The sequence below is a fragment of the Zeugodacus cucurbitae genome, chromosome 3 (assembly GCF_028554725.1).
Source record: "Zeugodacus cucurbitae isolate PBARC_wt_2022May chromosome 3, idZeuCucr1.2, whole genome shotgun sequence".
Lineage (NCBI taxonomy): Eukaryota > Metazoa > Arthropoda > Insecta > Diptera > Tephritidae > Zeugodacus > Zeugodacus cucurbitae.
Genome location: NC_071668.1, coordinates 43,489,275 through 43,504,665, shown reverse-complemented (window position 1 = coordinate 43,504,665; position 15,391 = coordinate 43,489,275). Strand labels below are relative to the sequence as shown.

Below are 15,391 nucleotides of genomic sequence, written 5' to 3'. Positions count from 1 at the left end.
TGACCTTTTGTGGGCGTGGCAGTGGTCCGATTTTGCTCATTTTCGAAAGCAACCTTCCTATGGTGCCAAGAAATAAGTGTGCCAAGTTTCATCAAGATATCTTAATTTTTACTCCAGTTACAGCTTGCACACACGGACGGACGGACGGACGGACAGACAGACATTCGGATTTGAACTCCACTCTTCACCCTGATCACTTTGGTATATATAACCCTATATCTAACTCGTTTAGTTTTGGGTGTTACAAACAACCGTTATGTGAACAAAACTATAATACTCTCTTTAGCAACATTTGTTGCGAGAGTATAAAAAAAAATGTATGTCTCCTTTAAGAATTTCGTAGAATTGGAAGTTCGTAAAACCGATAAGCTAGATATTGATTGGAAACAGTCTGAAGCCAGTGAAGAAGGCCAAACTTTTCCACCTTATATTTGTATACATGTATAAAGTACCAATTTTTATATGTTGTTGTCAAAATTAAGGGGTTAGGTGGGTTTTAAATTTTGAAAATTAAATTAAATAGTACTATATGTATTTATGTATTATCCAAATATATCCGAGTAAAATTCTAAGAGATAGACCCTTTGGAAATTCCGCTCATCAGGCCATATCAGTTTGAGAGTACAACTTTAAACGCGTTTATCTCAAAACTGATTTTTTTAAGTCGGTGGACACGATATTTCGATAAGTTATGAAGCGATTTTGTACACATCTCTGAAATAACATTATTTAGTTAATAAACGAAGGATTTTTTTTATATTTTTATTACAACTATTTTTGGAGCCAATATATGGCGAATGTTTGACCACATGTAAGTTTTTTTTGTTAAAATTCTGTCAAAAATTCAAATTTTTTCCTTCTTTATAGTTAAATAAGAAAGGAAGGGCAAAGTTAGGATGTAACCAAACATTTTCTACTCTCTCAATTTCTTTATTTAATTTTATTAAGATAACATAACATTTTTTTCATATATGAATTTTTTTGGGGTAATTCCTGGACCGATATCAGTAATTTCGCGCCAAAAAAGCTATATTATATCCAATAATATACGCTCACTTAATTTTGCTAAGATATCTCACATATAAACAGATATATATTGTATAAAGGCCACTGAATCTTTCAAAGCAAATGTTTTTGATGTTTCCCTCTGGATTTCTATAAAATATTTGAGAGATTTATTAATTTTTTTGGTAGCAAATTAACCGCAATGAGGTTCTCATGTTCGGTACCTGGGCCTTGAAAAGTTATTTGAAGTGAAGATGAAAATTCCAAATCGGAAACAGTTTGAAATTTTAATTTCTGAAATGGAAAAATATCCTGCATATGCCAAGGACTTTAGAAAAGGGATAAATCCTTTAAATTTCGATTTCTTGGGTGGGATATTTTTTTCTCAAAAAAAAAAAACAAAACTAAATCCATTCCACCGCTTTCTCGCGTCGGAAATTGTTGGCATTAATAAAATTGCATTTTTATATCTAAGAGTATATTTAAGATATGAAAGGTCTAAAAATTCAAAACGAAGAAAAAATAGTACTCCAACAAGACGAGGAGTTAATAAACACATACCCATGTCTCCTTTAACTGGACCACTAGGTAGAGTAGTCGGATTAGCCAGAAGCAAGGAGCATGAAACGCTGGAAGTATAACATATTTTAGAAGAAAGTTAGGAGGACGCAGATGTCACCACTACTTCTTTTAAAAAACCAAATAAAGATGGAAGACTAACATTGTTGTACGTAAGTACAACAATTACAGTGATAACGTTGTTTAGAGTAAATAGAGAATAGCATAAAATCTGCTTTAAAAATTTGTCTCGTTACATAAGAAAGAAATTTTTATATGGGAAAAGAGCGCCTTAAAGTATACTATATAAAATATGTAGACAAATTTCGATAACTTATCTTAGGCGTTACGATATACTTCAAGAATACCAATTTAGGAACGAAACGACGATAAGAACGACGACGACTTAGAAACGACTATTAAAACGACAACGACAACGGGAATAGGGCCGATTATAAATAAAGTATTATAAAGTGTTGTTCCGATACCTTAACTGGTGCTTATTTTATACATATGTGTATTGTAAAGTATCTAATCAGACGGAATACAAAATTGTGGAAAGTAAGGAATCTAATTTCAAAGATTTTTAATCTCCCTCTTATATTGATGGTATGTGTACCGAGTTTGGTCAAGATATCTCAATTTTTACTCAAGTTATGACCCTTACAGACAGACAGATAGACAAACATCCGGATTTCAACTCTACTCGTCACCCTGTCACTTTGGTATATATGACTAACTCGTATAAATATAGGTGTTACAAACAACAGTCCGTAATGTGAACAAAACTATTATAATCTGTGCGACATGTTGGAAGAGTATAAAAGTCCACGAATAAAAGATGTAGTTCTTAAAAGAAGGACGTATTATCAGTGTGGTACCACTAACGGTGAAAAATTTTCTTCGTAGCGAAAGGTAGACAGTATACTATGGTGAACTTGAGCATGTTTAATTGCACTATCAACTAAAAGGTTAAAGGCGTTTATAGCAGAAACTGTTGCCTGTATAATACACCTCAAGCAAATCACCCTTAGAGCACTTTGGAGAATTAAACTATTTAAAGCAGTAACTTTACTTCTTTCGTTGCTTTCTTCTCTCGCTGGGAAATATCGATCTGAATTTAGTTGTACACTTGTATAGAGTTCCAATTTATAAAAACGTTAACATTGTTTACAGACAACGGACAGCCAAAAACGAACTAAAGTGCCGCCGCGAAGCCCAAAACGAAACGACGCATCGTTTGTGTTCTTAAACAGAACCCACTGCGTCACCTCAATCCAACGCTTGCTTATCTTTTCAATAAATTCATTGTTGCTATTTTGGCTTGCACGTTGTTAGCCCCTGTGGCAACTGACGTATTTTTACGCTTCCCATTCATTCGGTTTTTCTTGCGTCTGCGTGGTTGCTTTGATTTTTTTCCCCACAACTTTTTGTCTTCTTATGTTTTGGAGTCTGTTTCTACAACTTTTTGTTAATTTTTCTTGATGTGGGATACTTTGCTGGAAGTTCAACTCGCTTGCTATAATTGTTCAGTCGCTACTGAATGCAGCTGAAGAGGCGTTGCTGTGTTGGTTGCACTGACTGCTATCCCCTGTCTAATCGTGTTCGTTATAATGCCTGAAGAGTTAACTTTTGTCAGGCCTTTTTTCCACATGCCGCTATAAAACAAGCCAACATTATTGCATTTTAATTCATGTGGAATGTTAACTTTATTTCCTATCCTTTCGATTTTATTTTAGTTAGTTTTTCTAAACAAGATCATTAAGTATCTGCAGCATTACTTGAGCAAAAAATGTTTCCATATTTTTATAAAGCGCCTTATATGGCTACTTCTGCATGGATAGTCATTAAGTAAGCATATTTTGTGTAAACGGAAGAGTAGTTATAAAACATTATCGGGAACTGCAAAAGAAAAATACCTAATTGGAAACAGTTGGATAACTAGTCGTGTTCATGCATTCTTAGGTAACTGAGAGAACAGTTGGGAAAAGTAATGAAATTTTGACGATTTTGCATTCAATAATGTAAACTCTGCTTTTCTTTTCGTATTTAACTGTAAGTCCTTTAAGGCGACAACTACAATTACTTTTGGATTTATGTTGTTATTGCAATAATTTATAGATTTTGTGGGAAGGATTTTATAGAAAAAATACGCTCGAAGATTTGTCTTCTTGTCTGACGATGTGCGACCAAAAACTGTTTGTTATTAGTCTTGAAATAGAAGCGATAGTGCAAATTGTCTAACTGATAAGTTTTTGAAAGCAAGTAAAAACGTTGTTTACACACGGAAACCATTGCTATTCATTATCGTCAACTTCTCTTTTGGTGTTGTTAAATAGATTTTAATATCATAATCATAATCAATCATAATATTTATAATAATTTAATACCTTACAAACAGTTGCTCCTGATTATTAACACGCCATGATACGACAGTTGCTCCTGAAAGAAATTATAGGATATATTAATAAACAAGTAAGGAAAGGTTAAGTTCGGGTGCATTTATACTCGGAATTTATTGATATAGTTTTATAAAGATAACACCCTATTTGACCCATATATTCGGCATAAAGTCCACTAGAATAACGAAAATATATCAGATCATATATAGTATATGAGAACTGAGGTAATTCCTGAACCGATTTCAATCATTTTCACCACCAAGGTACACTATATCCAAGACTATACGCTCACTTAATTTTTCTAAGATATTTCACATATTAACCAATTATAAGATATTAAGCCCATCGTATTTTTGAAAAACCTATATTTTGGATTATGGGAGCTAGGGGAAGTTATTACCCGATTTTAACCATTTTTGGTACAAAGACACACTATTAGAAAAAAAGTTTCCAGCCGAATTACATTTAAATATCTGAGACATTTACCGATATTTTCGGTAAAAAATTAGCCTTACGCGCTGAGTTCTTCATGATCGATATCCGGGGCATTGAAAAGTTATAGTCTGATTTCGACAATTTATCTACAAGTCATGCCACACTCAAATACAGTACTTGTGAAAAGTTTTATTCCGCTATCTTTATTAGTTCCTGATGTACATATATACAGTGGAACTTCCATAACTTGAACTTCTATAACTCGAAGATGTCCATAACTCGAACACTTGAATTGTCAATAGTGTTTAGAAGCCAAATTTCATAAAAATTTCCTTCCCTAACTCGAATTTCTATAACTCGAAGTTCTCCATAACTCGAACTCTTGAACAGGCAATAGAGTGCAACTTTCATACAAATTTCCTTCCATAAATCTAACTTTTTGGTCAGGACATAATAGAAAATTTAAAATTTTACCATCGAGGCAGAATTTTAAAAGAGTCCCTCTATATTGTACGGAGGCAAACAAAAAATATAATATTACACATATGGATTGCATAAATCATCTAACAAAGGCATGGGACATAGACGTCAAGAGCCAATAATAGCAAACTGCAACAAACAAAATTACAGAATACATGTTTTAAAGTATGTACATAATACTTTATGCGAAGTTAATAAATAGAACAGTGTATAAATCTATATTTTACATCTTTTTGAAAATTTAAATGTTTTAATGAAAATTCTATAACTCCAAATCTCTCTAACTCGAAGTTTTTTTTGTGGATTATGGTGATTCGAGTAAGAGAAGTTCCACTGTATTATGAAGTGAACGAATCAGATGTTATTCAAAATTGAGAAGTAGGCGTGGTTGTGAACCGAATTCACGCATTTTCCATCCATATAATCAGGGTGTGAATAGCGAATTATAGACCAAATTTCTTTGAAATCGGTCGAGTAGTTCCTGATATATGGTTTTTGACCCATAGGTAGTCGACACCACTCCCATTTTAATCTAAATGCAGCTATCTTCTGTAAAATTTAGTGTTTCTGATGTTTTTCGTTAGTGAGTTAACCTTTGTATGGGAGGGCGTGATTATTATCCGATTTCAACTATTTTTATGGTGTGTAATTGGGTACATAAGGGAAGTGACTGTAGAAAGTTTGGTTCGTATAGTTTTATTGGTTTGCGAGACATATACGGGCCGCGCCTACTTAAAAAAAATTACATCCGAATATGCCTCTTCCCTACTGTGAGCCTCTGCACCAAATACAACTTTCATAACTTTATTTATGGTTTAGTTATGACACTTTATAGGTTTTCGGTTATCGCCTTTTTATGGGCGTGGCAATGGGCCGATTACCTCCTCAGGATACCAAGAAATATGTGTACCAAGTTTCATTAACAGACAAACGGATGGACAGACATCCAGTATTCGAATCCACTCTATCTAACTCTTTAATTCTGGGTGATACAAACCACCATTATATGAACAAAATTATAATACTCTGTGCAACATATTGCGAGAGTATAAAAAAATCATTTAATTCATCATTTAATTATTTGCTCAGCACAAATAAAACAAGTAAGGAAGAGCTAAGTTTGGGTGTAACCGAACTTTTTATACTCTCGCAATTTATTTATTTAACTTCATTTATATTATATAATACACAATTTGACCCACATATTCGTCATATATATTGTATAAAGTCCATTGAAAGTTGGAAACCATAATATTAGGTTCGAAGCACCGAGGTACTCGTGTTCGATATATGAGGTCTTAAAACCCTATGGTCCGATTTCCGGGATTTTTAGAATGGGGCTGACACACTATAAACATAGTAGTTGTGCACCGATATCTTCACTAGTGCTTAATTTATATATTGTAAAGTAAACGATTCGGATCGTCTTCAAAGTTCTGGTATATATCATTGGGATCTAAGCAAACTATTACAAACCAAGTTTCATTGAAATCGGTCGAGTAGTTCCTGAGATATGGTTTTTGACCCCTAAGTGGGCGACGCCACGCCCATTTTCCATTTTGTAAAAAAAGCAGAGTGCAGCTTCCATCTGCCATTTCTTATGTGAAATTTAGTGTTTCTGGCGTTTTTCTTTAGTGAGTTAACCCACTTTTAGTAATTTTCAACCTAACCTTTGTATGGGAGGTGGGCGTGGTTATTATCCGATTTCTTTCTTTGAACGGTATTAAGAAGTGGCTAAAAAAACGACAGCAGAAAGTTTGGTTTATATAGCTCTATTGGTTTGCGAAATATGTACAAAAAACGGGGCCACGCCCACTTCCCCAAAAAAATTACATCCAAATATGCCCCTCCCTAATGCGACCCTTCATACCAAATTTTATTTCCATAGCTTTATTTATGGCTTAGTTATGGCACTTTATGTTTTTTCGGTTTTCGCCATTTTGTGGGCGTGGCAGTGGTTCGATTTTGCCCATCTTCGAAAACAACCTTTTTGCCACGAAACAAGTGTGCCAAGTTTTTTCAAGATATCTTCATTTTTACTCAAGTTACAGCTTGCACAGACGGACGGACAGACAGACATTCGGATTTGAACTCCACTCTTCACCCTGATCACTTTGGTATATATATCCCTATATCTAACTAGTTTAGTTTTCGGTGTTACAAACAACGGTTATGTGAACAAAACTATAAAACTCTCTTTAGCAACTTTGTTGCGAGAGTATAAAAATGCAAACCAATATACGAGATGAATCATGTTAATTTTAAATGTTATCATTCGATAACTATGTTGTCTAATAACACTTCTTATTGAAAAATTAATTTAAAATATATATAATGATAAATATTTTTATTTAGAATTTCATTAAAAATAATCGTTTTGTTGTACCCTGTATAATATATTGTTGAGCATATTTATTTCTTGTCAAGTGTATGTTTCAGCGCGCTTAGGTTGTCTACTTTATGGTACATATGTATATACAACCACACTGATTTTCTAGTCTGACTGTGGCAAGCTCTTCAGTAAGTTTCTAAACAATTATCAATACTCAACCCACGCTAAATTTTTGAGCAGTGAAAAAAATAGGGAAATAACTTTCCATTCAAAATTAAAGCATGTACTCGTGCAAATATAAAAATTTGGAATACGTAAATAAAAAATATACATATATATATATATATGTATATAAAAAGTACATGTACTTACATATATGAGACATTCTCTGGAAAAAAAGCCACTTGAAAAAAAAGTTCTTTATTTTCTTTGGCAATGATATATCTTATAGTATATGTAAAACCTAAAATAAAACATATGCTGTTAGGTCTGTGTAACGCGGGGTTGCCATACTGTAAGGGGCCAAAGTTTTTTGTAAAAAAATTTTCGAACCGCCATAACTTTAAAACTAATGAACAGAATTTAAAACACAATGTGACTTTTTTGTACAGAATTTCTCAAACTTTAAAACTGTATATCGTAAAAATTTTTTAAATTAATATCTCATAGCAAAAAATGAAAAAATTTTTTTTTTTTTTGGAATTTTTAACCCTTTATGCCCCCTACGATTTTTTTTGAAAATCGCCCCTATTCCCGTTGGCGTTATCGTTTTAAAACGACTTAAGAACGCCTATTTGGCGTTAACGACATTTATCGAAAATAAATTGGCATTCCCCAATTTGAAACGACTATAGAAACGACATAGAAACAGTTGTTTTTTGTCGTTGCTATAATTGTGAGCAACATAGAAACGACGCGGTTGTTTGAAGGAATATTTGAAGTGAAGATGAAAATTCCAAATCGGAAACAGTTTGAAATTTTAATTTCTGAAATGGAAAAATATCCTACATATGCCAAAGACTTTAGAAAAGGTATAAATCTTTTAAATTTCGATTTTTTGGGAGGGATATTTTTTTCTAAAAAAAAAAAAATAAATTCCACCGCCATCTCTCGTCGGAAATTGTTGGCATTAATAAAATTGCATTTTTATATCTAAGAATATATTTAAGATATGAAAGATCTTAAAATTCAAAACGAAGAAAAAAATAGTACTCCAACAAGAGGAGGAGTTAATAAACAGATACCCATGTCTACTTTGGCTGGACCACTAGTTAGAGTAGTCGGATTAGCCAGAAGCAAGGAGCATGAGACGCTGGAAGTATAACATATTTTAGAAAAAAGTTTGGAGGACGCAGATGTCACCACTACTTCTTTTAAAAAATCAAATAAAGATGGAAGACTAACATTGTTACTTACGTACAACAACAATAATTACAGTGATAACGTTGTTTAGAGTCAATACAGAATAGCATAAAATCCATTAAGGACTGCTTTAAAAATTTGTCTCGTTGCATAAGAAAGAAATTTGTATATGGGAAAAGAGCTCCTTAAAGTATACTATATAAAATATGTAGACAAATTTCGATAACTTTTCTTAGGCGTTACGATATACTTCAAGAATACCAATTTAGGAACGAAACGACGATAAGAACGACGACGACTTAGAAACGACTATTAAAACGACAACGACAACGGGAATAGGGCCGAATATCTTAAAATGTTCCTTATTTCATCACCTTTTTACCCCTCAAAGGGAATTTTGGGACAGCAATATTTGTATGAGCTGCAAATAAAAAACCAACTCAGAACATGGTGAAAAATCATTGATTTATGCACTTTTATTATCTGCAATTACTGTAACTACCTGTAACCCAGGATTAACGACGTGGACGTAGCAGATATTTAATCCTTTTTTGTTCTTTTAATTTTTAATTTTTTTGTATTTTTCAAATTTTTAATTTTTTTTGTGAGCACTGCGTGTTTGAGGTAATAATCAGCCATATGAAAACCCTTGTATTAGGAGTATGATGACTAGACCAAGAACATGTTTCCACGCAAATATAAAAATTAATATTGAGCGAAATACTCGTATACGGTATAGACTCAACCAGCCAACCAACCAAAAACAAAAAACGATCGGCAGTTTGAAAATCCTTATATAGGGAAAGAATTGGCTCGAGTTTTAGCCCAAAGGCACACTGTTATATAGGTAAAATCTCCTCCGAATTTCTTCATAATATCTGATAGATTTACCGATATTTTCGGTAAAAAAATAGCCAGAAGCAATGAGGTCTTCGTGTTCGATATTTGGAGCCTTAAAAAGTTGCAGCTCGATTTCGACCATTTTAGACTAGCGGTGACACACTTCTAACGCTATTTGGACAAGGACTAGTTTTGATATGTTCATTGATACTTAATTTACCTATTATGATCAATTCTTACTCCGTAGTGAAAATTTTACTCTCCAAAACCATGTAACAACAATATCCAATGAACCAAAAGTGAAAGAATCAGATGGAATTTATAATTGTGTTAAATGGGAAGTAGACCTTATTGTAAACCAATTTGCAAACTCTAACATGAGTATACGAGTATAAAGGGAATGTTACGTACCAAATTTCATCATCATTTTAAGAAATGTCTTATGGACTTATGATATAGCATTGTACAGTTATCAACTATGTAAATATTTTAACGACATATACCTAGATAATATAAGTAAATAACCCCCGCACACTTATCATTACAGGAAGTAGAAACAAAACTATTTAGAATCTAGAAAATTGTAGTTTGTAAAATTATTAAGCTTTCAAATATGAAGATTTTTTATTCAAACTTTGTAACAATATTTTACAACTTTTAAATATATCTCAAAAAAGACAATGGGCCTATTCATTGAATCCGCAGCAAATTCGATTTCAATACAATAAAGATTTTCAATCGAAAATGTTCATGCAATCATTGGGTCTAATCATTGAATCTGTAGTGAATTCGATTTCGACACGATAAATATTTTCGATCAAAAATGTTCATGCAATCATTGATTCCGTCGATAAACTGCTTTACCACAAAGTGAGAACGTAAAACTGAGCAAAAAAATGAAATCTGACCTTAAAAAATATTTAATTCGCCTGAGGCTCTTTGAGAAAATTCTGTCGCTATTTCGAGGGGGCAACTTTATAAAGCTTTTAAACATTTTTAATTAATTTTTGTCACTTGTCTCAAAAATACCCATTTAATAATTAGTAATTATTTACATAAAAACTTCCAAATGGTTTATGTCTTTTACATTTCTGCAACTCATTCACCAACGGATAGATTCCGACCAAAATTTTCACTTTTAGGGATTCAATGATTTCGTAATTAGCAACATATATTAGCCGCGGAATGTATTTTTTCGAGTCGGTAAGTGAGTTCAATGTGATCGTAAATTTTATTTTCGATGCGGTTTCAATGATTCCGACGTAAAATTTTTCGATCGAAACGGATTCAATGATTAGACCCATTGTTTATATTTCTTCCTGAGCATAAAATAATATTAACATACGAAATTGATTTTAACGGACAATTTAAAACGTTTTCTTTGAAATGAAAGATATTTCATGAAAATTACACATTAAAGGCTTTTTTTAATCTTTATAGTAACAACTACAATACACCGTAAATTACTCCATCTCGTTGTTGTTGTTCTAACGATTATGCAGAACCTAATTGGAGGGAAAGTATAAGTCTAGTTGTCATCGAGGTAGTCTGTACCATTTAATACCACTTCATGCAAAGGAAAAATTACACTATGCGACAAAATTGACTTTTTTCTGCGTATTGGACCAAACTAATTATTTTCCAAGAGGAACTAAAAAAATATTATTAATTGCAGAATATAGATACTAAAAAATTAAAAATGTGGATATAATCTATTTTCTTCTTAATTCAATGGTGTATAAAACTTTTCGGTCAAGCTTATATGACCCAATCTCCCAGAAAAAAAATAGTTTGGTCCAATACCCAGCCCAATGTTGTACGGTGTTATTGATGCTGTCTAAATTTAAAATAAATAAGGCAAATTATCTATAGTTTTCAATATCGTTTTTTAAACATTTTTTTGGACATTTATACACAACTTTTCAGTCTATGTTATTTATATATATTTTGATTTGGCAATCTAATGCAACATTAAATATTTGCCAGGTTCACTACATACTTACGGTGACCATCCGTACTGATTTTCGCAGTACTGTACTCATTTTGAAGCACCTGTTCTGCGGTTTTTTTTAGTGAATATGGCAAAAATGTTCTGTTTTTTTCCGAACGTACTGTTTTTTGTTCTGAAATTTAGCACCAAGCAGCTTAAAAAGTTTCTACTACTGGACAACCCTTCAATATTAAATTGTCATCCCTGATGCGAACAGCAGATTGTGGGTTTGAATTGTTTTGCTATCTGTAATGTTCTATTAACAAACAACTAGGTAAGTTTTATTGCCAGTAGTGTTAAAAACTTAAATTTGGAAGAATTCTTTTGTTTTAGCTTTACAAAATGCCTCCTTCCCGCAGAAAATGCGTTGGTGAATCGTCAGATATACTCACAAATTATATTTTTGATCTCATGAAAAAGTTTGCATTAAGTGAGAAGTTACTTGCTCTTTGTGCAGATAACACTAATTGTAACTTTGGAGGAGCTGCAAGATCTTTAATCTTTTTCATAAATTGGTAGTATCCACTGGCAGCACCCTTATTGGCGTAAACTGTGCTGCTCACATTGTTAATAATTGCATACAAAGTTCAACAGAGTGTCTTCCGGTGGATATTGAAGTCATTGTCGTTAAAATATATTCTTACTTTTATATATACACGCTTAGAGTAAAGCATTTAAAAGAAATTTGTGAAAATGTTGATGTCGAATATAAAAAAATGCTATGCTTTAGTAAAACAAGATGGCTTACTCTAAAGCCAGCTATAGAACGGATCTTAAAACTTTTCAAACCACTAAAAAATATTTTTTAGAACAGCCTCACTGCCCAAGCCTCTTAAAAACTTTTTTTTGAAAACTCAACCTCAGAAATATGACTTTTCTTTACTCATTGTCAAGCATCTCTTTTTCATAATTACATTACGCAGATTGAATCGCAGAATATTTGCATGATAGAAGTTGCAGAGATGCAATTTTTGTACCTCTCCTGAAAAAACCTCCTCCTAAAAAAACTCATGTCAGAGTTTGAAAAAGCAGGAACTGGAAACTTAAGAGAAATTAAAGATCACGTTAAAAACTTTTATAATAATTGTGTTTATTATATAAACCAGTGGGATCATGCATTTAAAGAGGTTGAGGTAATGGAATGGATTCTTCTGCGCTCAGTGCCATCTTGGGATGAGGTTGAAAAAAATTTAGTGCATATTATGGAAAAGAAGAGCAACAGTAATATTAATGACAGTGAATTGTTTGATGAATTCACCTGCGTTAAAAGTTATGTAACTCCAGAAAATCTTATTCAATGGGAGGAAAATAAAAAGCCAGTTGACCAAAAATGGATTGAAATTTTTCAACAATTAAAAAAAAACAATATGTACCTTATCAAAATATATGTAAAATAGTCGAATTTAATTTATGTTTACCGGGCTCAAATGCTCCAACAGAAAGGGTATTTTCCATTTTAAATAATATATGGAAAAACGAAAAATTGCAAATGAAAATTGAGACTGAGAAGTCAATTTTAGTTACTAAATGCAATTATGAAATGAACTGCATAGAGTTTAAAAATTTCTTACAAACCGAAGAAAATTTGATTACAAAAATTTATTCCTCTGAAAAGTACAAATAATTTGCATTTAATGCATATTTATATTTTTATGTAATTTATGTAATTTATGTATGTGTGTGATTGGCGTTCAACCGTTTATAGCCGAATCGATGAGAGCGCGCCACTCCTCTCTTTCCTTCGCAGTTCGGCGCCAGTTGGAGGTTCCAAGTGTAACCAGGTCGCTCTCCACCTGGTCCCTCCAACGGAGTGGAGGCCTTCCCCTTCCTCGGCTTCCTCCGGCGGGTACTGCATGGAACACTTTCAGAGCTGGAGTGTTTTCGTCCATTCGGACAACATGACCTAGCCAGCGTAGCCGCTGTCTTTTTATTCGTGTAACTCGTACAGCTCATCGTTCCATCGTCTGCGGTATTCGACGTTGCCAATGTTCTGATGTCCATAAATCTTGCGCAAAATTTTCCTCTCGAAAACTCATAGTGTCGTCTCATCTGATGTTGACATCGTCCAAGCTTCTGCACCATAAAGCAGGACGGGAATGATAAGCGACTTGTAGAATTTGATTTTGGTTCGTCGAGAGAGAACTTTACTGTTCAAGTGCCTACTCAGTTCAAAGTAGCACCTGTTGTCAAGAGTGATTCTGCGCTGGATTTCGAGGCTAACATTGTTGGTGTTGTTGATACTGGTTCCCAGGTATACGAAATTATCTACAACTTCAAAGTTATGACTGTCAACAGTGACGTGGGAGCCAAGACGCGAGTGCGCCGACTGTTTGCTTGATGACAGGAGATATTTCGTCTTGTCCTCATTCACCTCCAGACCCATTCGCTTCGCCTCCTTATCCATGCGGGAAAAAGCAGAACAAACGACGCGGTAGTTGCTTCCGATCAATATCATCGGCGTACGCCAGCAGCTGCAGAGAACTTACAACATAGAGAAGGTGCATTTTGATTTTTGTATGATGCTCGATTGGCTCGTGTACAGAGCTGAAAACCGACGAGTAGGGAATTCACCAATTGCTGTTATACTCGTTATTATTTTACAGAATTGAAAAAAATTCATAAAAGAATAAATTTTCATATTTGCCATCAATAAAAATATGCGAAAAATAAGACTTCGGCCAGGATTTGAACCCGAGCACCGTCTAAAAAGCGGGTGCGTGCGTACCACCAGCACCATCATAGCCATCGATAGTCAATCAGCTTAATTGATATTTCATAATCCATAGGACAAGATGCTAGTTCTAATAGAAATATGAATATGATTCTCGGCCACTGCCAGTTTTCTCTTTTGAAGGAAATATCAGAAATTGTTTGAATTTGAATTCCAGACAAACCGCTTTTGGGCAAGGTATGCGCGGAGATGTGCGCGACGCTTGCGCTTATGAAGGAAAATGTTATTGTAACAAATGTGAGGAATGTAGATTTGTATGTTCACATTTATATGTATATATGTATATATATATTTCTGCACGCGTATGCAGAGAACGTATAACATTCACATTATTATGAAATTTGCCGACGGCAAATCAATGATTGTTCGAGTTCTTAATGATATTATTGATTATTATATAATTTATTTAAATAATTAAAGAATAAGACGAACTTTTTAATCAGATATAAATAAAAATTAACTTAAAATAAATAAAAAATATCTAATAAAAATTAAATGAAAAAAAGATAGAAAATTAAATGAAATAAAAATACTATTGAATAATACATAAATTTAATAAAACATGACTTTCAGAATTGTTTACCATCAATTGATAAATTCTCGCATATTTTATTCACACATATTTTCCTATTTTGCCTAGCCATCGAATTCCCTAGTTGAGAAAGGGCATCAGGTTCGACGCCCATCATAAACATTATTTTTATTAATTTTATTAATAATTTGGTAAAAATATGATTTTAATTAGTAATTATATCAATTTATAAATTAGTTTAAAATAACATAAAATAAAAAATAATAAAAAATTTAAATGAATTTGAAAAATATCACATGATTATTTCATGTGCCAGCAATTTCTCGTTTTACAGATTCCCTGCTGCTAAAACTGAAATCGCTGTTAACTTTTCAGAAGGTGAATTCCCCGGTAGTGTGGTAAATTCCCCCGTTGAAAGTTTTCAGACTTGAATTTATTTCGCTGTCGAACCTGCACCTTCTCTATGTTGTAAGTTCTCTGCAGCTGTACACTCTTGTAGAGGATTGTACCTTCTCTATTTAGCTCTGCACCTCGCATTATTTTTTCCAACATCAAGTTAAGAAAGTCGCACGATAGTGAGTCACCTTGTCTGAAACCTCGTTTGGTATCGAACGGCTCGGAGAGGTCCTTCCCAATCATGACGGAGCTTTTGGTGTTACTCAACGTCAACTTACACAGCCGTATTAGTTTTGCGGGGATACCAAATTCAGACATAGCGGCATTT

The 15,391-nt window shown here is 33.3% G+C and overlaps 1 protein-coding gene across 14 annotated transcripts in view; it reads right to left on the bottom strand.

Annotated features, from left to right (window-relative positions):
- LOC105219395 (uncharacterized) overlaps window positions 1-15,391 on the bottom strand; it is a 34,701-nt gene that overhangs the window by 16,437 nt on the left and 2,873 nt on the right. For 13 of the 14 annotated variants that reach the window (XM_054228012.1, XM_054228011.1, XM_054228007.1 and 10 more), the window contains one exon: window positions 3,954-4,005. The exons of the other annotated variant lie outside the window; for it this stretch is intronic. In XM_054228012.1, coding sequence (XP_054083987.1) covers window positions 3,954-4,005 — 52 coding nt within the window. The remainder of the gene's footprint in view (window positions 1-3,953; window positions 4,006-15,391) is intronic. 14 annotated transcript variants of the gene reach the window in all.